Source organism: Mycteria americana, chromosome 3, assembly GCF_035582795.1.
Source record: "Mycteria americana isolate JAX WOST 10 ecotype Jacksonville Zoo and Gardens chromosome 3, USCA_MyAme_1.0, whole genome shotgun sequence".
NCBI classification, from domain to species: domain Eukaryota; kingdom Metazoa; phylum Chordata; class Aves; order Ciconiiformes; family Ciconiidae; genus Mycteria; species Mycteria americana.
In genome coordinates, this window is record NC_134367.1 from 111,879,777 (window position 1) to 111,901,928 (window position 22,152).

At 36.7% G+C, this 22,152-nt stretch overlaps 1 protein-coding gene across 3 annotated transcripts in view; it reads left to right on the forward strand.

The window, feature by feature from the left end:
• The window catches only part of PPP1R21 (protein phosphatase 1 regulatory subunit 21), a 34,324-nt gene extending 16,551 nt beyond the window's left edge, over positions 1–17,773 (forward strand). The window contains exons 11-23 of one of the 3 annotated variants that reach the window (XM_075496592.1): positions 880–981; positions 1,057–1,145; positions 2,017–2,153; positions 3,206–3,298; positions 5,185–5,312; positions 5,683–5,835; positions 6,602–6,694; positions 7,887–8,120; positions 9,608–9,643; positions 10,870–10,986; positions 11,934–12,032; positions 14,237–14,365; positions 16,174–17,773. In XM_075496592.1, the coding sequence (XP_075352707.1) occupies positions 880–981; positions 1,057–1,145; positions 2,017–2,153; positions 3,206–3,298; positions 5,185–5,312; positions 5,683–5,835; positions 6,602–6,694; positions 7,887–8,120; positions 9,608–9,643; positions 10,870–10,986; positions 11,934–12,032; positions 14,237–14,365; positions 16,174–16,203 (1,440 nt within the window). In that variant the 3' untranslated portion in view covers positions 16,204–17,773. The remainder of the gene's footprint in view (positions 1–879; positions 982–1,056; positions 1,146–2,016; positions 2,154–3,205; positions 3,299–5,184; positions 5,313–5,682; positions 5,836–6,601; positions 6,695–7,886; positions 8,121–9,607; positions 9,644–10,869; positions 10,987–11,933; positions 12,033–14,236; positions 14,366–16,173) is intronic. The other 2 variants (XM_075496591.1, XM_075496593.1) reach the window with 2 other exon arrangements.
• Positions 17,774–22,152: the final 4,379 nt, after the last annotated feature.

The following is a 22,152-nucleotide window of genomic DNA, read 5'->3' on the forward strand; positions in this document are numbered from 1 at the left end:
TAAAATAAAACTTTTGACTATGTATGTCAGTCTGTGGAAAAAGCTTTTTGTAATACTGTGGTATCAAAATGGAAAGCTGACAGTACTGTTACGTTTTGATTGTGTGTAAGAGTAAACACCTTTGTTCTCAGGTATACTTTTTTTGAAGGTGAAATTAGCCTAGATTTACTTAAGTGATTTTTAGCAAAGTCAGGCAGTTCTGTGAGGCCAAAGTTTCATAATTGCCCAAACCTGTCATAGTTCTTGAAAATAAGAATTCTCCCTTTGATTAGTTACTGCTCCATCCTTTGCATTGGCATAAACATACTTTGACCCATGTTGAAAACTGGACTGAATACAGATAAAGATTAAAATGTATCTCTTGTTCTCGGTTTTAACTCAGTTTAGTTCTTCAATACTTTGCACAGCATAGCTGTGCAAATGTTTGTGCTGATGCACAGGACAAGGGCTGAGAGGCAAACAACTGCTGGGAGGAAGGTAGGATAGTTTATTCTGATGGCTTAATGGTGCATGGATCTAGCCTTAATATGATGGAGTTGAGCGAGGAATGCAAGAATGTTTAAACTTAAAAACCAGGGGTTTGGTGTGCTATGCATGGCAGTTAAAATGAGATAGGGTGCTGTGGCAAAGCTCTAGATGGGGTTTTGCCTGGACTTCCATTGTAGTCTTCACTATTTCTCACTTTCCCTCAAGGTGTGTGTTTGTGTGTCCTGTAGAAGAGGTTGCTGTACATCACTTGACTGTTGTATCTTATTATTGATGTCCTGGGGATCATTTAAGATGACAGGTGCTTTGCTTAAGTGGACCATTCAATTGTTAACTTGAAACAGTTTGCCAGAGCCTTCAGCAAGCACCATTTTAAAATCTCTCTGTACTCAGTTCTCACAGTATCTTCATGAAAATGCTTCATATGTTCGCCCTCTGGAGGAAGGAATGCTTCAGTTGTTTGAGAGTATTACAGAAGATACTGTGACAGTCCTGGTAAGATTTCTTATTTTGAGTATTGAAAAACATTTTTACAGAGCAAAAATACTTATGTGATGTTTTTCCTTCCAGGAAACAGCTGTGAAATTGAAGGCCTTCTCAGAACATTTAGCTTCCTACTTATGCTTTTTAAGAAAGATTCTTCCTTATCAGCTAAAAAGGTACTTTTGATTTGATAGATCAAATTAAAGGGGCACTAAAGTGTCAGGCATGCAGCATTGTCAACATCTACGACTCAAATATTAAGTCAACTCTTAAAGCACTCTGGCTTAAAAGGCAGAACTTTTTTTTTTGCCTGCTGGTTTTTGAGCCTTTAGGTTATGCATGCTTTTTTCAGCTGGGCGTGTGTTTAGAGCTAAAAACATGTATTTTAAAGCCTTTTTTCTCCCCTCACAGATGAGACTTTAATGAAAGCTGCACAGATTTTTAATGTTTCTTAATGTTATTCAATAGCACTGATACTATTCAGGTATGATACATTGAAACTGTTAATTTCTTGAGCCTGTCTGAAGTTTGTTTATCATGCAGTAAATATAGCAATGTAGTAAAACTTTGCCAGATGCACATCTCTTCTGCAGTGAAAATCTTTGTTCCCAAGCGGGTCAAAGGGAGGTGAATTATTAGTGCAAAGGACTGCTTAAAAAGAGGTTTTGGATTAAGGAAGAAGAAAAAGCTTGTTTTATGCCTTCTTTGTACCTGTTCTCCTGCTCATTAGGAAGCAAAAGGTAAATTATATGTAGTAGAGGAAAAAGTCTTTAAACTGATGCAGTCTATTCCTTGCCGTGAGTGTAAACCATTCCTGGCTTGTGACTGAAGCTCCTAAGAGAGAGGATAGTACATGCATGCACACAGCAGTAGTTTTCATCTATTGCTGAGTTACTCTGATATGTTAACCTTTCGAAAATAAATTCCTAGTCTATTGTTGCTTTGGACTGGGAATGTAGAGAACACTAATTATCTACTCCAAAACTCATTAACTTGTTTTTAAGATAATTGCTCAGTGTTTAAAAAAAATAATCCATATATTCCTAGTTTGGAAGAAGAGTGTGAGTCTTCTCTTTGCACAGCTGCTTTAAGAGCTAGAAATATGGAGCTACACAGAGACATGAAAAGGTTGACTGCAGTCTTTGAGAAGCTACATACATATGTTAGTCTTCTTGCGTTACCAAGTAAGTGCTAGTTTTGGCTCCGTTGGTTACATTGTGACTGGAAGGTATAGTTTTCCTTTTGGACCAGTTGGCCCGGGGGGGGGGAACCCACCAAACCCCCCCACACACACCCCTCCAACACAAAATAAACCAAGGCCCCCAAAACCCCACCACACCAAAAAACCACACACAAAAAATCCCACTTATATCATAGAGGAGAACAAGCTTAATGCTACTCTTTAGGTACAGTGTAAACTACAGGGCAAGCGAGTTCTGCAGTATGCTCTGTCATATTGGACTCTCTTTGATCCAGGCTGGGAGACTGAGCATGCTGTAGAGTGTTTCTTTAATGCTCTGCTCTCTTCCTTCTGGATAGACATGGGCATGGTGCAGGCCTGGAAATTACCAAGCCGTCACATGTGCCACGTTTTAGACAGTCATAGTTAACTGTAGAGGAGAAGGAATAACTGTAGGTTTTTATAGTATGATTAACAGTACATCTTTTGTCATCTTTTAATCATGAAATTAGTAATAGAATGTAGTTTAACAATTATCCCTTCCAGCTCCTCCTGTTCTATTAAACTACAGCTCTCATGGTAATGACTAAATAAAATCAGGTAAAACCTTTGTCTGCATGTGTGTGGGGTAACTATATCCAAATCCATGCTGTAAATAGTAAGAGGAAATGGTTATTGTATAGCTTCAGGCTATTTCAGTCTTCGCTCTTTAGAAGGACCTAGATGGTCCTTCCTACAACAGTGAGCATGTAAACCTTTCTGCATTCATAAGTGCTTTTTGAGACCAAAAGAGTTGATATCTGTAAAATCTGAATGAAATTTAGGAATCTTGGAAGTCTTTTACCTGCCTACTCTGGCAAAATTTGGTGTGTGTATATATATCTAATATTAAAAGAAGGGGAAATTTAAGTAAATGAATCTGATTCTTTTGTTCTAAAGATCATACCCCATGCAAATGTTTCTAGTAGGTGGAAATTGGATTATTTTTTCAAAGTTAACTTTTTTCATTCATAATTGAATCTTAATTTTTTTTTTCTTTATATGTGGTACTTCTAGGTACAAAACCAGAAGGACTTCTTAGGACAAATTACAACTTGGTGTTTACAAACATTGCTACAAGTCTTCATGGATTTCATGACATTTTAAAAGGTGAGAATACAGGAATAGTGGTATGTTTCAGCTCTGCTTTTTTCTGTTTAACATAGCATACATGTATGTATGTATGTACTCCCTCTGTAACAATGTTAGATGTGTGATGTGATAAATCTGGTTTGTTTTGCCTTTACAAACTAAGACAAGAAACTAAACCTGTTAACTACTTTTTCTGGACATGCATGCATGTTTTTCACTCCATTCTGTTAGCTTTGTTCTTCTAAGTTGCTGGAATATTTAATTGTGGTGCTCTAGATCTTCCTGAGCAGTATCACTTTAGTTACTGAACTTCATTGCTCTAGGGAACTAGCATACAGAATGGAATGTCATTAAATATACATATTTTACTCTGCTTCTGTACTGTTGACCTAGTACCTGCCTTCAAAGTGGATTTTTTCCTTACAGTTTTTAGGTTGATTACTATTTTTAACATGAATATATAACCAAAACTTACGAAGAAGTCTGATTTCCTTTTGAAACTTAACTTCCTTCTTGAAAATGGCTTACCTTCCTTTTGTCAGAAGGACATGGATATGTTACATTTACAGTGAAGTGATGTTTGGTTAGAACTCGGAGTTTCCTAACACTGATGTTTCTTATATCCTGGAATTTCTGTACTGTGTAGCTGTTCCCAGGGAGAAGATAATCCATATAGGTGAATTGTTTTGATGCTAGTCAGCTTTTTAAACATTAGGCTTTTATAATTTTAAGCAAAGCAAAATGGTTTTTTGTTTGTTCTAGTCTTTTAGTAATAATGTCAATAGCACTGCTCCATTTTTGCAGTGTCCCTGTTTTAAAAAAAACTACTATTAGAGATTGTACCACAAACAAAATGAGACACTAAACCAGGAGTTTTGTAACGTAGGTAAGTTTAAGGGGTAGAAGGCATTTATCAATAATATAGTTACTATAATGTAAAATCAACCCAACTTATACCTTATCAAAAGAAATAAAGAAAATAGAAGCAAAGTACTGAAGAAAATAGTCAGTAGAATTCATTAGTTAGCAACAGAGATTATGTGCTTCGCATACTCCAGAATGCTTGATTTGTCACTTCTCTCCTCCCCTCCTTCCCAGCCCAAACTAATTTCCAACTGCTTAAGCTAGCCTCAAATTATAACTTCTGCTGGTGATGGCCTGGGATTTCTCCATTCTGTAGCAATAGTACTTTATTGTAAAACAGGTGCAAAGTGTTCCCTTGTTAAAGAATTACTTATTTTTAATTAGGCCAAGTTGGGAATGCTTGTTCTTACATGATAAATACTTGAGTTTTTTTAAATTTTAGTGCTGTTGAAATTAATTAGTGTGCTTAAGCTAAGATGTTTTTGTGACTGACTCGAAGTTTTGTGGGTGTTTTTCTCTCTGAAGACTGTTCTGTTGATTTTGCCTGAAAGAATTTTAGAATATAGGAAGTAGCATTCTAAATTTCTTGTAGTCTTTTAGATTTGCTCTGACAAAATTAAAATACTCTTCCCTTCTAAGTCATGTAAGCTTAAGACTCAGATATTGAACATGACTAAAAATTCTACCTTCAGTGTCTTGATGTAAACATACGGAAATAGAAAGTATACTTGTGGAATGAAATGCTAATTCAATGTGAGCTTGGATCTGCTATATAGCTATGATTTCTGGGTACAGAGTACACTTAAATATAGACCTTTATTCTGCCTTGTGTAACAGGCAAAATATCTATTCCTTATGATCACAAACAGTTGTCTAAGGCTGTATACCAAAGAACTAAGAGTATCCAGAATAAACTTTTATACAGCTCGCTTAAAGAGGGGAAAAGCGTTTGAAGCCCGAGGTCGTAAGCTGAATTTGAAAACGGTTGCTTAAACATACAAAAAATGTAATTTGGCATAAATGTGTCTTTCTTTTTCTAGACATTTCCAAGCACTACAGTCAGAAAGCTACTTTAGAACAAGATGTTCCAACTGCCACACAGAAACTCATAACTACAAATGACTGTGTTCTATCCTCTGTTGTGGCTTTAACAAATGGAGTGGGCAAGGTAATGGATATTTTTGTTTCAATATAATGCCCTAACTTGTGCAGGTGTTTTTTAAAAAAATCTTAGTTGAATGATTTGGAAAATCTAGGTGTGCCTCTGATATTAATGATCTATAGTATCAGGTTTTTTTCTAAGGTGTTTTCAGGCTACAAGATGAAAAAACTGAATGGGTGATAAAAGCAGATACTGTGAAGAAGATGCTTTGCATTATTAAGGTCTAAGTTATGTGGAAGAGCCTGTAGCTTGTTTGAATTTCTTGTTGTGAAGTCCAGTTTCACTAAATACTTGTCTTTCTCCTGAAAGAGTAATTGTTCTCATGAATCTTTCTGGTCAACTGAATTTGAAAAGTAGCTTTTCTTGATGTGTCTAGATTGCCTCATTCTTTAGCAACAACTTGGATCACTTCACTACTTCATTGAGCTATGGCCCTAAAGGAGGAACAGAGTTCATCAGCCCTCTTTCAGCTGAGTGTATGCTGCAGTACAAGAAGAAGGCGGTTGCTTACATGAAGTCATTGAAGAAGGTTTGTTCAGCTAGCATGCTTGCACAGAGAAAGCACAATTCAGTTGATAGCTGGTTATGCCAAAGAGAATACAAACTAAGGATTTTCAGTATTTGGGATGGATTTTCCTCTGAATGAGAATCTTTGGCTGAGGAAATGGAACCCTTAGAGCAGTAATGCTATTGAAAAATTTAGAGAGCGTAGTTGCTCTCACAACTGAGGCTATGTGCCAATTCTGCCGTTACCCATTTCCACTAATTATTTCTGTGCCAAGACTCCAAGGAGAAGAGGGTAGCTGCTTATTTGAATTTCCTCTCATATTCACTAGGAATATGGGGAGAATGACATCATAGTCTTACACTTGCATCCACTGGAAGACAGTGGAGAGCAACTGGGGAAAAAAAGCAGCTGAAAAGGAGGAAGAAATGTGCTGAACCAAAGGATTGAACACTGCCAGATCTCCCTGTTGTCTCCATTAAAATTAACTACTAAGTGATGGTGTACTTAACATTAAATCACTTAATGCAATGTCTGTAAAGTGGACCTTAAGATGCATTTGATCATTAAGTAACACCTGGAGTTTTCTGAGCATTTTTTAATCAGGTGGGCATTTTGGGGCAGTATTTTTGGTGAGCTTAAACCATTTTTTTCTACTGGCTGGTAAACACATGGAAGACATTTTTCTTCCCTTTACTAAAGTAAGGAGGCCAATAAGAAAATAAATGTAGAATACATACTCTGATCTACTGTGAAACATGCTTTGAGGTTTGTTTTTATCCTTCTGCAGCCTTGTGCAGATTCAGTGCCTTATGAAGAGGCCTTGGCTAATCGCAGAGTTCTCCTGAGTTCCACAGAAAGTAGAGAAGGTCTTGCACAACAGGTATTCTGGTATAATTTTTACTAACATATATGATAGTGTGTTTTATAAAGGTAAAGTAGTATCAAATAGTCTCTACATATTTATGTGTGTGGTTGTTTGTACATATATATGCATATACTGAAGCTTAAAATTAGACTGTAGATGTCTTATTTGTAGAGTTTTGAAAGTAAAACTTATCCTTGTCAGGCTGGTTTATCCAAGACTTTTTCTCCTGTACCTGCACAATGTACATGTAGTTATAAGAACCAGTATTAGGCCATTGATGTCTTCATTTATACATACAAGAAGTCAGGCAATCTTTAATAATTCAAATAAATGCAAAATAAAGACTAGTATAAAGCATACTGAATTTTTCATTTCTAATGTTATATACTGTTTTGACTACTTTTTTGGACTATGTAGGACTTATTAGCACTGGTTAAGAACAATTATTTTTCTTTTCAGTTGAAGTCTATTAATAGATTACAGTTTATCATTCTTGCAATGTGCTTTTTTTTTTCTGGAAGGTGAGGCAGAGGGAGGTTAAATGGTATTTAAAAGGCCTGCACAGTTTGCCTGTCTCCTCATATGAATAAGACTGGCTAACTGATTAATACTAAAACTTCTTTATTAGCTTGAATGTTCAGACTGTGCTTCAGTCACTGTCATTGAACTTCTACAGAAGAAAAAGACTTCAGTGGGTTTTTTGTAGTGGCCAATATTGAAAGTGTACTAGTAGGGATGAGATAAATTTTGACAAAAATGTGTGGAGTGGTATGATGTGTACTGTTGCATAGCTGATTTTTTTACCTGGACAAGTGAGTGGTTCTGTCTGTGTGAGGTGGGGCAGCTGGGAGGGGAGAGATTGATTGTCTTTCTAGGACAGAACAAGACAATATTAGCGCCAGGTACACATCTTTCCAGTTTTCATAAAATTTTTCCCTGCTTTGATTTTCACCTAATATGGTGTTGCCAGTTCTATGAGCTGTAACTTGTGATGCATATTTCAGACTAGAATTATATAACGTGGTCATTTTTGACACGTGACCACAGTTAAGCATACAGCTCAAATTAGTAGTTGTTTACCTGCTGCATAATTCATTAGCTCACTTATGTAATGGTTTAAAATAATACTGTCTTCAAACACTCCCTGTGTGTGACTTTTTTTCCCCTTGTGTGCAATAACCGGGGCTGTAAACTTTCCCTCCTAAAGGTCCAGCAGAGTTTGGAGAAAATTGCAAAACTTGAACAAGAAAAAGAACACTGGATGTTGGAGGCCCAGCTGGCTAAAATAAAGCTAGAGAAAGAAAACCAAAAACTGAGAAACTCTCTTAGTGGACATTTAACTGAAACTATACAAGAGCGTTCTGTTTTGCCAAATGTAGCTGAACAAAAGAAGGAAACCACAGAAAAGAGTCCAAGGGAACCTATTAAAAGTACTAGTCTGGTAAGTGACCTTCTTCCTTCAACAGAGAAAAATCCACTTTCTTCAGTAGTAGTACTGTTTGATCAGTGGAACACTTAATAATGACAGCTTTTTGACTGTTGAAATGCATTCATGCTTGGGCTCCTTGTATTTGCAAAGCTGCTTGCTAATACTTTTTGCAGAGTTTGGAACTTCCTGGCTTTGGAGACTTTGGTATCTTTAGTATCAGGGAGACATTTTTGTAGTTCTGTACTTGTATGACTGAGCGGGAAATAATAGATGCTTAACTTCTGGATTTTTCCGACTGTAGTCGGGAAGCCTTGCAAGTAGTATATATCTCAGGTTGGCTCTGAGTTTCCAATACTTTTTTTCATCTGTAGGTATGTTAAAGCAAACAGAAGTAGGTAATTAGTATTTTTAAAGGGGTTGAAAGACTTACTACAAGTTGGTGCAGTATAATTTAATTTTAACTTGAAGCCCATTCAAGTTTTCAGCGCCGTCTGGAACGCTAATTTTTACGTAACCTTCATAGGCACATACAACCTGGGCTCAACAATTGCATTTGGATATGGCATGCATTCTGCCCTTGCTCTTCTATGTTGAGTAAATGTCTTTCCTGTTTATTGCTAGTATTTAAAAGAGATTGGCCTTTCCCCTGAATTACCACTTCTGAAATGGTATTAATAGGGATTTCATCTCTAAGAAAGAAACAATCTACCTAGCTCAGCTCTCAACAGAATTCTTCCTTTTTTTTTTTTCTCCCCACTTTCCTGCTCCAGGATAAAAATGACCTGTGGATTGTTTTGAAATCCCCAGTTTTTAAGTAAACTGGCATCTTGAGTTTTAGGTCCTGTATTTGGTCCGTTAGGAGTTTGAGGAGAATGGCTTTTTCTAGCCACAATGCTTAATGTAACTCACAGATCCACATATTGTATAACTATTTCCCATAAACCTAATTCTCTAGTCCTGTTGAGGTCAGAAAAAAACCCTCTTGACTCTGTGAAGACATTCTTCCATAAAACTAGTTATTTGCATACACCTGTCTGCTAGAGTTCTGTCAGTGCTTCACACTGAACTGTCAAACTGGAAAGAAAGGAATTCAGAAGGTACTCAAGAAATCCAAGATGGGTTTCCTTGCTTTTGGACATGAAAAGTAATGTTTCAATGTACTAACGTACCTCTGAATTAGTTTCATGTAATCAAGCAGTTGCATAATCATACAAGCTAGCTGCATCTTGTTGCTTCTATTGCCTTTTCCCTGTGTACATTGTAAGGCAAAGGATATATTTGGAGAGTTGGTTATCAGCTTTAATTCTGTTCAAGGCATTAATGTATATTATTACCCTTGTTTATGTTACAGGTGGAAGTATTTAAATTTGGTTTTAGTTTTAACTGTTGCAAGATTTTTTAAATTTGAAGTCCTTCTACGACCAAAGCCGAAATGACTTGCAGCTATAGTAGCTATTTTTGCAGTTCTCACTTAAGCATATTTTCTTCTTTTGTTCTAGATTGGAATGTTGACTGTAACTACTGATAATGAAAAGGTAATCTGTTTTAAACATTATCAAAGTACATCTGGTAAATACTTCAATTCTGATTCTGTTAAACTTATTCCCAAGGTCTAATTACCAAGAATACTGTCCTGTAATGGCATGAGTCGCCCCCATGTAGTCTGTATACTATATCTTCAAGTTTCTGAAATCCGTGTATTTCTTAACTTTCTTCTTCTGTTTAGCGAACTGTTATATTTTATTCATGTAAGCAGTTTAGAGCAGTGTGAGCTGTGGTCCAGGTCTGTTCTCTGTAATTTGAGGAAAGCATTGGTCTGTCTGTACTTCAGTAACCCTAACTGCATTCCAAGCCTCAATTCTTAACTCTTGAGGAAGGGCTCAAGCTGCAAAAAAAGTCACTGACTGTAGTGCCTGGTGTTTAATGCTTAAGTACAGGCTATCCCAAACCAGATGTCACACCGAAAGAAACTTTGAACCAGCTGTCAGACTAAATGTTAACTTTTTGTTTAGCGCTGCTATAGCTTAATGCTTGCCCCAGCAGGAATTTAGCAGAGTAAGATTCAGTGCTTTCCCTTTCTTGACACTGCAGGGAACTGATGTGTATTTTAGTTTACTACCCCTTTTCTTCTGAGGGTATGATTAAAAAGTAGGTGGGAGCCAGATAATAACTGATACAAGTTCGTAAAAGCTACTGCATAGTGCTCAACTTGAAGGTAATGACAGGTTGTAAAAGCTGCCTCTAGTGGGTTACTCTGTAACTTACAGTAAACTGGTGAGTTGTGGTTTTTTGGGGTTTTGTTTGTTTGTTTTCTTAAGTTCAAATGTCTAAACAAACTTCCGTAACATGCAACATAAGAAATAGTTCTGACTGTTGTGAGCTTCTGAAACTTAGTTATGCGAAGGAATTCTTTGTTGGGAAAAGCCAGTAAGTTTTTATGTAGCTGAAAGCAATCCATTTCTGCAGTGGATTTTCATCTTCATCAGAGACTTGATACATCAAATCAAGCTAACTTCTTACATCTGCAGTCAGCTCTTTGTCCTTTAAGGAAGTCTGACACTAAGAGTCACCATCAGAGTGACAAATTGCAGAGTGACCTGCTGTAATTTGGCTATTGTGTTTGGGGAATTTATTATTGCTTTCAGGTAGAGCAGCCAGGCCTCAGAAAGGAAGATAAGTCAGTATAGAGGACGATGTTGTGATGCAAGTATTCAGGCTACTAAACATAAATGTCTATGTGCTTAAATTTTTGCTTTGCCAGGCTCCAGATGTTGAGTCTCGTGAAGACCTGATAAAAACCCACTATATGGCAAGGATAGCAGAACTTACATCGCATCTGCAGCTTGCTGACAGCAAATCAGTACACTTTCATGCTGAGGTGAGCATGTAGGCAGTGTCTATACTGAAAACAGTAAATCCCTTTTTGAACTTTCCACAGGCAAGTGTTATGACAGTGAGTTTAAATATATGGAACACAACATTTCATAAAAATCTGTTCCTGGAGTATGTTTTTTGGCTGTGGCTTAGTGTGCATAGAAATGGATACTGTAGAAAGATTTTTTTTTTTTTTTTTTTTTTTAAAATCCTTTGGTAGCCTTGTCTTGGGTATATTAAGAAATACAATGCATATCATGTATAGGTTTGTTCATATAAGCTGAAGCAGCTGGCTTTAGTTACTAAGCTAGTTTTGACTTCATCTTAAAGTGATGCTGACGTCATTCAAAAATATTTGAGTGTATCATGAAGTGATGAGAACAGCTCTCCTCTGAGAAATTGGATTTTAGGCATAAGTTATGCTTAACGTCAAGAATTAACAAAACGATTCCTTGTATCTATTACTTCCTGTTTTCATTTCAAACCATAGGTAATTTTTCTTGAAAGTAGTGGTCATTCTTATTTGTGTAATTAACTGATGTGGAATATACCAAAGCTCCGGGTTGACAGAGGAAATGCTTTTAAATGTTTTTTTAATAGTAGATAACATGGCATGGAGGAACCATCTTTCTCTGATATTTGAGCAATGTATGAAGTGAGTTGTTTGTGTTGCTTTCTACTTATGAAATATGTCCTAGTAATTATGTGAAAAATATGATATTTAGAGGATTGGCAATATGGTAATTCTGTAAAATGAAACAAAAGTTTAATGTTAACTATTACATTACCTTTGCACTGAAAAATGTGCACAGGCTCTGACTAAGTTTCTTGAAATGTAAGGGTTACAGAAAGATGGAGACTTCCAAAGCAATCGGTTAAAGGTGGCACAAGGCAATACGCTGGAGCTAACTTTCCTCCCTTCTACCCTCCCTATCCTGTTCTCATTGACAGTGTCGAGCGCTTGCCAAAAGACTGTCTTTAGCAGAGAAGTCCAAGGAATCGCTCACTGAAGAGTTGAAACTAGCTAGTCAAAACATCAGTAGATTACAGGCAAGTAAAATGTTATCTAATGTAATAGATGCATTTCATGATCGTGTGTAAGGGCAAGTAGGAGGAGAAAAATTACAACTATCGAGTGTGGTCATGCCTTTACTAGGTCCTTAGTTATGTGATCTAAAAACTCTAACAGTATGTAGAGAAGAGACTTAAATAATACACTTCAATTCCCAGGTATAAAGTTGAAGTGGAATGTGCTTGCAAGGAAAAGGTTATAGTAGCCAAGCCTGTGTTTTAGCACGTGATGTCAAGGCTTTTTATGAAAATGGGTTTGTTTATGTCAAAAGGTGTGGTTATATGACTGATTTCCGTGGTTTGTTTCCCTCTGCGAGGGGAAGATTACTTTGTGTACAGCCAGCACTTGCATCTACTCCTCAGAGTTAGATGTGATACTGACAAGGCTGAGTACACATCAGTCCATTTAACTTAAAAACAGGACTAGGAAAGTGATGAAAGTGCAGTTTCTTAATCCTTTCTAGCACCTGGGACTGAAAGTCGTAGATATGGCAGGGTGGTTTTTTGAGATGGATAGCTTAATATTAAGCAAAAATAACTTTGGGGTAATCCTTAAGAAGCCATTGTTAACAACAGATAATAAACTCTTATACCAGATGTCCTGTGAATGTCCTGTCCCTTTGTCCTTCCCCTCCATACAATTCAGAAAGGAGCAAATAGTAAAATAAAGTGTGTGTGTATATATATAATGTTCAGTGCTTGAATGCTTTTGTGTTTTCTTCATATTTAGTTCATATCTTTAATGCTCACCTGTCTGAGATGGTGAGCACCTAAAATGCTCCACACAGGCAGTGAATATAATGACACACACTTAAAAGAATTGTTCATGAACACAAAGTGCTCTTTTGATTTGTTCCTTTAACAAATTCCACAATCAATATCCAACTTGACATGAGATGTTCATCTCCAATTACATACTAAACTTCCTAAGAAAAGATAGCAGGCTCCCCATTTGTATGTTTAGTAGTCTGCATAACATTGAATCATAGAACTGATTAGGTTGGAAGGGCCCTCTGAAGGTAAGCTGGTCCCCTCCTTTTGGTCAGAGCAGAGAGTGTGTTGATCAAGCTGTTGGATCAGGAGTTTCCTGTACAGCCGTGCTTGCTTTCTGCCACAGTTGCTCAGCTTCCAAAGCATTGGACTGTTCTTTGCTCTGTCCTTGATTATTCAGCTTTCCTGGACCCCTTTAACTTCCAGGGCAGTTTTACCTTGGGTCTTGCCAAGCAGACCTTGAAAAAGCCAAAATCTACTCTTCTTAAATCTCAGGTTGCTGTAATTCTACTATTCATCTTGCTTGCTTCCCTCAGGATGTTAAATTCTACTAACTCATGGTTGCTGCAGCCAAGGCTACCATTGGCTTTCACATCCCTGACCAGCTTTTCCTTATTTGTGAGTAACAGGTCCAGCAGAGAGCCTCTCTTAGGCCTATTGATCACTGGTATCAAGAAATTCCTTACCACACTCAAGGGAACTCCCAAATTGCTTGCATCCCACCTTGTTGCCCTTCCAGGAGATGTCAGGGCGGTTAAAATCCCTCATGAGGATCAGGGTCTGGAGTTGTGAGATTTCTATCTGCTTGTAGCAAATGCCCCCCATATCACCCTTGTTGTTCTCCTCTGATCCCTACCTATGAGATCTTGTCTTCAAACCGCTCCTTCACGTAAAGCATGACTTCTCCCCTTCCTATCCTGTGCTTCCTAAAGTGTCTGTATCCCTTCATTGCTGCGTTCTAGTCGTGCACAGTATCCCACCATGTCTGTCTAATGCCAGTGAGATCATATCTCTGCAACTGCATGTGGATTGTTGATTCCTTCGGCTTTGTATGCCACGGATGTTCATGTACAGGCCATGGTCTAACCCTATAAACTTTACTTGTTTCTTGGCTGGAAGCAATGTTGGAAAACTTAGCTGTTAGTCTTTTATGTAAGCCATAAAAAGCAGGGGAAAAAATTATAAAGGAAACAGAGCAAAAATAAGGGGAACAGACCATGCATGAGACTTCAGGTAAAAGAAAAATAGCTATTGAGTTTCCTTCAGCAAGTGATTTTTTTTTCCAATGGTTTAGCTTAATTGCACGCATTCAGCATCAAAAGTGTATGTTACTAAGTGGCGATAGAAGTTGGCTGCTTTGCCCGTTGTCGTGAATATTGAAAAAAGGCTTCTGGTTTTTTTTTTTTCCTTAGGATGAATTGATGACAACAAAGAGAAGTTATGAGGATCAGTTAAGTATGATGAGTGACCATCTCTGCAGTATGAATGAAACATTAACTAAACAAAGAGAAGAAATTGATACACTAAAGATGACTAGTAAGGTAAGTTGCCAGGTGTTGATGTTAGGCACTGGCTGCAGTTTGGAGGTCTACAGGTTGCATTTGGCATTCCTGCAGTACTACCCTTTAACAAACCAATTCACAAGATATAGTTCTTATTCTTGACCGATTGAGAAGAAAACTCCAAACCTGGTCCTGCATGTTTCAGTGAAGAAAAAATTCTTGTAAAACATACATGTGGGAAAGAAGAAACACTCTGTCACTGCTACAAAGTAGGCTTTCAAAGTGTACCCTCTGATGGATGATCACCCTTTTTTTTATTTATATCTGGTGAAAATAGAACTATTTGCAAATCTATCTAGTGATACCAGGTGTTTATGATTAACTTATTGGTAGGAGTGTCCTTCCTGCACTCCTCTCTTGGTTGCAGCATACTCTGTTCTTGGCAGCTATTCTTTTCTCTGTTTTATTTCTATATTCTAGCTTTTCTGTCTCATATGTAGGAATGAAAAATTTGCCACTTATATTTTTTCCGTGAACTTAAAATGCACACTCAAATTTTTTTTTTGCAAGCAAGGAGTCTGTCTATTTACCAGAAACAAGTTTTTTGACTCATCTTAATGCTAATGATGAGAAATACAGAAGTGTGCTGTTTTGAGCAGTCAGTGCTTAAACCATGGTATATCTTATTCTGATGGTTCTAGGGAGAAACAGATCTTGTGAAGGCCTTTACCCTTCACTAGTCTGGCTGTGAAACTAAAAAGCTAGCATTATTCTCCTTAATTGGGGAATGCATGGAAGCAGGTTTCACTGAAGGGTTAAAATAAAAAATGCATGTTTTGATTAAAGGTCCCATGACAGAAGTTTTTATTTTTTAGAGTAGAGTCTTCCCTTCATGTACAGAACTGTTTTTCTCCAGATGTCTGAGTGTTTTGACTTGGCATTGCAGTCTTTTAAACTACTTTTGGTGTATAAGATCTTGTGTTTTTAGAGGAAAGCTCTTGGCTGCATACTGGCCATAGCACTTCATGTTTTTATAAAATGTTTTCTGGAATTTTTCACGTCATACTTTTAAGACTTGAAGTGGTACTCTGTCTGTAAGGAGGTAGTTCAGAATCTCACAACAGTAGACTCGGATTTTCAAATGCTACCAAATGGAGAAGGCGATTCAGTTGAAATAAAAAAAATGCAGTTAAAGCCATTATCACCTGGAGAGAATTGTTGGTTAGATAAAAAACAAATGTTATTTTAAGGAAGTAGAAGTAACTATTGCACAAAAGTGGATTTTTTTAAGCTACACATTTGCTTTGTGGAATTGTTGCAAGTCAAATGTGAGTTGGTTAGCTGTAGAACAAATTCTTTTATAAACTAGGAATATTCTGTATTCAAGTTAAAGTTAAATTTGTTTTGGAACAAAATGATAGGGTGGGGGATTGACTTTAATTTGAGGCAATTATGCTATAGGGTTTGTATTTGAAATATTACTTAAGGATGAATTATGATTTGACTTGCCTTTTCTGCCCTTACAGTATTAGTGGTGTTAATACAATTGAGTGTCTTGGGACATAACCTGTGGAGAAAAGACATTTGAGTTTCAATTGAAGTAAGGTATTGCTGTGCTTATTTGAAATATCTGGTACTTTCCTCTGTTATGCCTGTAAAGTTAGAGGGATTTTCAGAGCAAGCAGTTACAGGCTTCCATTATTAAAGGCCTATGGACTGTTTATTTTCAGTTTGACTCTTCTTCTTTGTTTGCTGTAGGCATAAATTATCAGATGTCAGGTTTTATGTTGTCTGTATAGATTTTCTTATCTGAATTATATGTTCTGTTCATTTGTTTCTTGTTGCAGGGAAATTCTAAGAAGAACAAAAATCGATAGCTTACAGCTAATCAACTGACTTCGGAAGCTGCTGCTGCACAGGATGCAGTTAGTGAATGTTCATTGTCCAGTTCCTGTTTGTTACAGGAAGCAGAGGTGGTATTGGGTCTAGTAAAAACTGATTTGGTGCTGTAAATGGCTTTAAAATATTTAGAACTTGTAACAGATATAACAGACCTTTAATGTTGGCTGTAAACCAGGAAATACACACTCTGTGGATAATTTATATAGTAATTACCTTCAGTTTTTACTGTGCACTTTTTAAAACTATGTTTTAATTTCATGTAATAACTTCAGATTTTGTATATTTTCAAATATGATTATGCATTAACAAATTTGGATCGGTGCAGTAGTTGTCTATTTTTGAGTTGTGTTAAATTGTCGACATGTGTACATTCCTTTACTTGTTAATAACAGTTTAAAAATTAATTTTGAGACTTTTTTGGCCATGCAAGTTGTGCAGTTACTGTAAATGTCTTATTCCTGTTCTCAGCCCTTTTGAATTAATTGGAATTGTGGCTTTAAATGATTTCTATAAATTAACACAAGTAAATGGGATCACTATTTTATTTTAGGCTGCAATAGGGGAAACTTTTGCTGCTTGTATTTGGCACTTTTGATTTTGAAGTGAAGAGCACAAATAGCTGAATTGGGATACTTCTATGAAATTGCTTTAAGCCCTTACTTAGGCATTTTGTTTATATATATATACATATGTGTGTATATTGTTTGAAATAGCTGTTCAAAGCTAGAGGAAATTGTGATCCTAACTTGCCCCAAAGGAGTGAAGCAATGTATGTGTGTAGAATAGATCAGCTTACTGTGTTCTCTTACAGTAAAGAAGAATATGAAATATGTAGAAGATTTAGACACTGAATTTGCAAGAAGTCTTCATGGAATTAAGTCCTGATGGATTCACTGGGGGGAATGCACGGGGCTTTTCCTGTGTTTTGGGAAGTTTGTGAACTTTAGGCCTCTCCTAAGATTTTTTTTTTTTAAGTGAAGTCTAATACCATGAGTTTTCACAGCATTGATTTTTTTTAATTATTTTTTTAATCAGATGCTGTGCTGCTCCACACTTTACACTGATCTTCTGTTCCATAATTTGCATTATGGCACTTACTTGTCCCGTAAGGGTTTACACTGATAACAGCTGTGTTGATATGTATTATTAGTATGTAATAATAAAATCAACTACACGAAACCAGCTTGACTTTTTTTCTTGATTCTGGTTATACAATGTGATATTGTGGTGAGAGGTTAACAGCTGTTCCTGGTGAGGTGAGCTTAAGTAATTAAACCAGTCTAGTTACTCTTAGTAGTGCTTCTCTTTGTTTGAGCCAGGCTGCATTTCTGTACCTAATGCTGCAGTGTGCGAAGTTGACCGAGTCCACATTAGCATTTCTCACCTTTTTGTCTGCTGAAAGGCAAACAAGCATCCTATCTGTATTGATTGCAACTGTGGGACTGTTCTGATACAGTTTTTCCTTTTAAAGACAAAATGGATGTGGTCATGAAACTGGAGAGGAGATGGGGAGAGTCTGCATGCTTTCTTACTAGCATCATGTTGAATTAAAAAGTACATGGGTGGTGCTAAGGAGGGTTGAGAAGTGTTTACTTTCTCTCTAACCATTTATATTAAAGCAGATACAGCTTCAACTGTGTTTCAATTAGGGTTGGAAGCTAATTGCTTTCTTCCAGTTCTTTTGAAGCTGCCTTTTCTGAGGACTTTCATCTTGCACTGAAGGTACTAATTTATCTTATTTTAATTCTCTGGATCACATTGCTGAACTTCTTACTAATGCTACTTCTCATAGGTGGCTGCATTCAGAAAAAGGCTTTGCTTATGCCATTTTTGAAAGGCATAAGTAAAAATATGCTTTGAAGATTGAGTGTTTAAAAATGTGCATAAAAAAGTTAAATGTATCTGTTATCTCAAATTGTTTTTACAACAGAGCATACCCCCAACATCAAAACTGGAATTAGTATAGAATGTATAGACATTTAGGTACAATTCCAATGTATGTTAGTTTATCAGCATTTTTTCCTTGCAGTATCTATTTGGAAATGTATTTGCCTCGCCAATCAGCAGTAAACATGGTCAGGAAGAGAAAATTTTGATCACTCAAGCTGCCTTCAGTTTTTCAAGGAAATGTTTTCAAGTAAGTTCCAGACAATCGTAAACTATCAATACACAAAAATAGAATTGGGGGTAAAAAAAATTTAAAACAGTATTTTGGATACTGTTGTAGTAATGCTGTGAAGGGGCATAGTATATTACATTTAACTCAGTGGCATTAGAAACTGGAACAAGTGGAAAGGCCCAACTAGCTTGTGCTTATCCACTAACCAGGTGGTTCTGAATCAGTTTCTGAATATCTCAAATGCTCTTAAATATCTAAACTTACTGAATAATGCTATGCCATTAAAAGGCTGAAAGTTGTCTTCAACATTGCAGTGAAGAATTCAACTTTGAGACAAAGTCTTCCAGAAGTATGAATTTGAACTAGTGTCTATACAAAATGGTCTGTGCAGATTAGTATGCAATGCACAAAATATGGGCAAAGAAATTGTACTAATACTGGAATTAATGTTCAAAAATTTACTTGACTTCCTAGTTGATTAATCAGGAAACTAATGACCAACTGTTGTAAATTAGGAAAATCTTTAGAACAATACAGTGTAAAACCAGGGTTAAAGAAAAATCCTAATGCTAGTTAATTTTTTTTAATGGACAGTTCATTGTAACACAAGTTTTTAAAGCATTTTTAGAGTGCTTAATTCATTTCTCCATAATGCTGGGAACCTCATGAATAATCTCTCATACTCATGAATAAGTGACCAATTCAGATAACAGCACTATTTCATATTAAGGGTTTTAATAACTGGATCTTCAAAAATTCTTTCTGAACTTTGTTTTAAACCTATACTAATGCTTTCAAAGACTTCAAAATGTTTAGCTATCCTAGATTTCTGAAAATACATCCCCAGTAACTATTCTGTGTGTTCAAAATAAATATTTGCTATAACCAAGAATGAATTTAACTTCAAGGTTGCCCTCTTAAGAACTACTGCTTCATGAGTTTTGAAAGTACCCAAGAAGCACCAAATACATTGGCTGTTTTAAAAGGCCTTAAGCTCTTATAGGTAAGAGGTTTCCCTGCCTGAAAGATTAACTTCTGAAACAGGAGTCTTAGGCTGACATAGTCATAAACTGTGCAAGGGTGTTATCTCATTGCTGTTTAAACAATGATGTGGTTATTTTCAATTGTTACACACATAACTGTACCTCTGCGATTTAAATAGTGATCATCTTAAGTGTTGACTTTAAAACGGTGGTGTCTGATGTCTTTTGCTAATTCCTTCAGATTAAGTCTGAACCAGCTCAACACTTCAATAATAGTGGTGCCAGGATCTCTTCACGCTAGGTGTGATCTAGTAGCACTCCAAGCAGCATCAGTATCAAAACTGAAACACTTTGCTTTCCCATCTTTGTTGAAATGCATTGGCTATTTATAAAGGGTATTCTCCCTTTCTACCTTTCACTTCTAACTTGTACTTGGAATCCAGTTGCTTTTTCTACTCTAGCTTCCATCCCTGACAGATGAGTTGAATTTTTGGTGGGGAAATGTCTTTGGCCCAGCATGTTTCCTTTGGGCACAGCAGGGGCCCGTCACTCTTCAACAGTGCTCACTACAACTCCAGAGAACAGATTTGCTCAGACATCCAAGGCATCAGTTGCAAACAAGAAGGGACGTAAGCTTTTTATCCACGTATCACCTATCATGAGGCTAGAGAAGTTATTAGTAAATAACTAATTTGAGCAATGTGAATGCTTTTTTTTATATAGATCAAATGATATATTAAACTTTGGAGAACCATCTGGCCCTGTAAACTGGGCAAACCTGTTGTTCTTTAATACAGTATGTATGTAAGGTAATTTGAGAGCACTATCTTAGCAACAGCAGGGTCATAATAAAAATAAAGCTTAGTGCAGTAAAAAATTGTAATTGTTACCAGAGGTCTGATTACTTCCTCCCACAAAGGCTAGATGTCACTTTATTAAGAACGCTTGTTCTGTCTTATTCTGCATTTTCTGCTTCTGTTACTACTTGCGGTATTATTCAGCAGTGAATTAAAACCATGTTTGTTTAGAAGAGGCCATGTTTGCCCCAATTCCTGAATATTTCTTTTAATGACACAGTTAAAAACTCTCTGTAACTACACTTGGGTCTGCAGAACTGCTAGCTTGGTTACAGATGGGGAGAGAGGAGAGCTTTTGGGGACCTTTATAAACAAGGCCTGATTGGGGCTATGAAATCCACCACATGCAAACTTGCCTGGGGGCAGTTCTCATTGTCTGCCTCTGCTGTGTGTGTAGGCAGCTTTAGACACGTCAATGCTAATTCAGAATCAAATGCTAATTCAGAATCTGCTGCTTACAGAAGCTTCGAGTGCCAATACTTGCTTTGCTGCAATACCGAGGTTACGTAGTTGAGCCGCAAAATAAGCAGCATATATGATTCTTACAGGGCTTAACTTGCATGGCAAGCTCTCATGCTAACAGTCCTATAAGAATTCTAGTTTTAAACTTTTTATATGTGAAATTGCACGATAACAGCAGAAATCATACTTTATTTGTACTGGTTTTAACTCTAATTTACCCTGTAAGTGCAAAACTTTATAAACTGATGAGGTCTTACCCAAGGAAGTAGCCTTTGAAATCCAGGCCTGGTGTCAAAGTTGTATTTGTGGCCTTCCATAAACAACACAGCTTGGTCCTGAGAAGAGTTAAAACTACAACATTAAAGAGTCCAGGTAATTTTCAGTCCCTTTAAGCACTATGGATTCTTTCATGAATTGACTTGGAAGCTAGTCTGTGGTGGCATGTAGCTTCTTGCAAACTTTCTCTGTATAAAGTTCATTGCTTCTGAAATGAGTATGGGAGAACCTTAAATCTCCATGCACCCCCCTTTCTACTACAAAAAAAGAGTTCATCCTTGTCTGCCCTCCCACTGAAGCTTCAAGTTTCCTTCCTCTCAGACTTAGAAGGCTTCAATTTGTGCTCAAATAGTAAATGCAGAACACTTTACTCAAGAAAAAATATTTTAATGAAGTTATTAGCTTGAAAAAGCCTGAACTGAGAACTTCAGTGCGGTTTCATTAACTGCAGCCTTTGGCATAAGGAACAGCTGTAATACTGGACTTGGTGCTGCACCCCTTACGTGCCTTCTACTTAATTGACTGTCAACGTGCATATCGTATATGCAGTGTCAGACACAGCAAATATTCTCCTTGAGAGAGGGGGAATCAGTTTTACCAAAAGTTTCTTTTGAGATCTGGAAAGTCTGGTTTATTTTCAGTCCAAACAAGTAGACAAGAACAAGTTTCTCTTAGATTATCGGCCTAGCCCAGAAGTCAAGAGCATTTGAAGACAACAAGCACTCAATCTCTCACAAAAGGAATATGAGTATGCTAACTTTCTGTAACCAATTTATATGTAGTGAGTACACAGTACTCAACTAGTGAATATACTAAACTTGTGAGGTGTTTTTAATAGCAATAGTACTGAGTGAAAAATGAATTTATTAAATGAGAGGGAGAGAAGAATTTGACTTACTTTTGTGTTTTGGTTTGAATTCTCAGTTAAGATGGACTTTTGCAGAAATTTGCTAAAACAAAAGGCAAAGTAGTAGAGCAAAGAATTAAAATAAGTCTAGAAAGGAGTACTCTTCTGTCTCGAATTAAGAATATTTGGTTCTAGTGAGATATGAACTGACAGGTTTCACTTTTGACAAAATAGTCACAAACAGTAAACATTTTATAAAAAGGGTAATATACTGCAAATCATGTTAAGATCAACATAAATACAGTCAGCAATGTAAACTGACTTTGTTGGCATTGTAAAATGTTGAATGAGTTTAATAACTGCCTGTAGCAATACTGTAT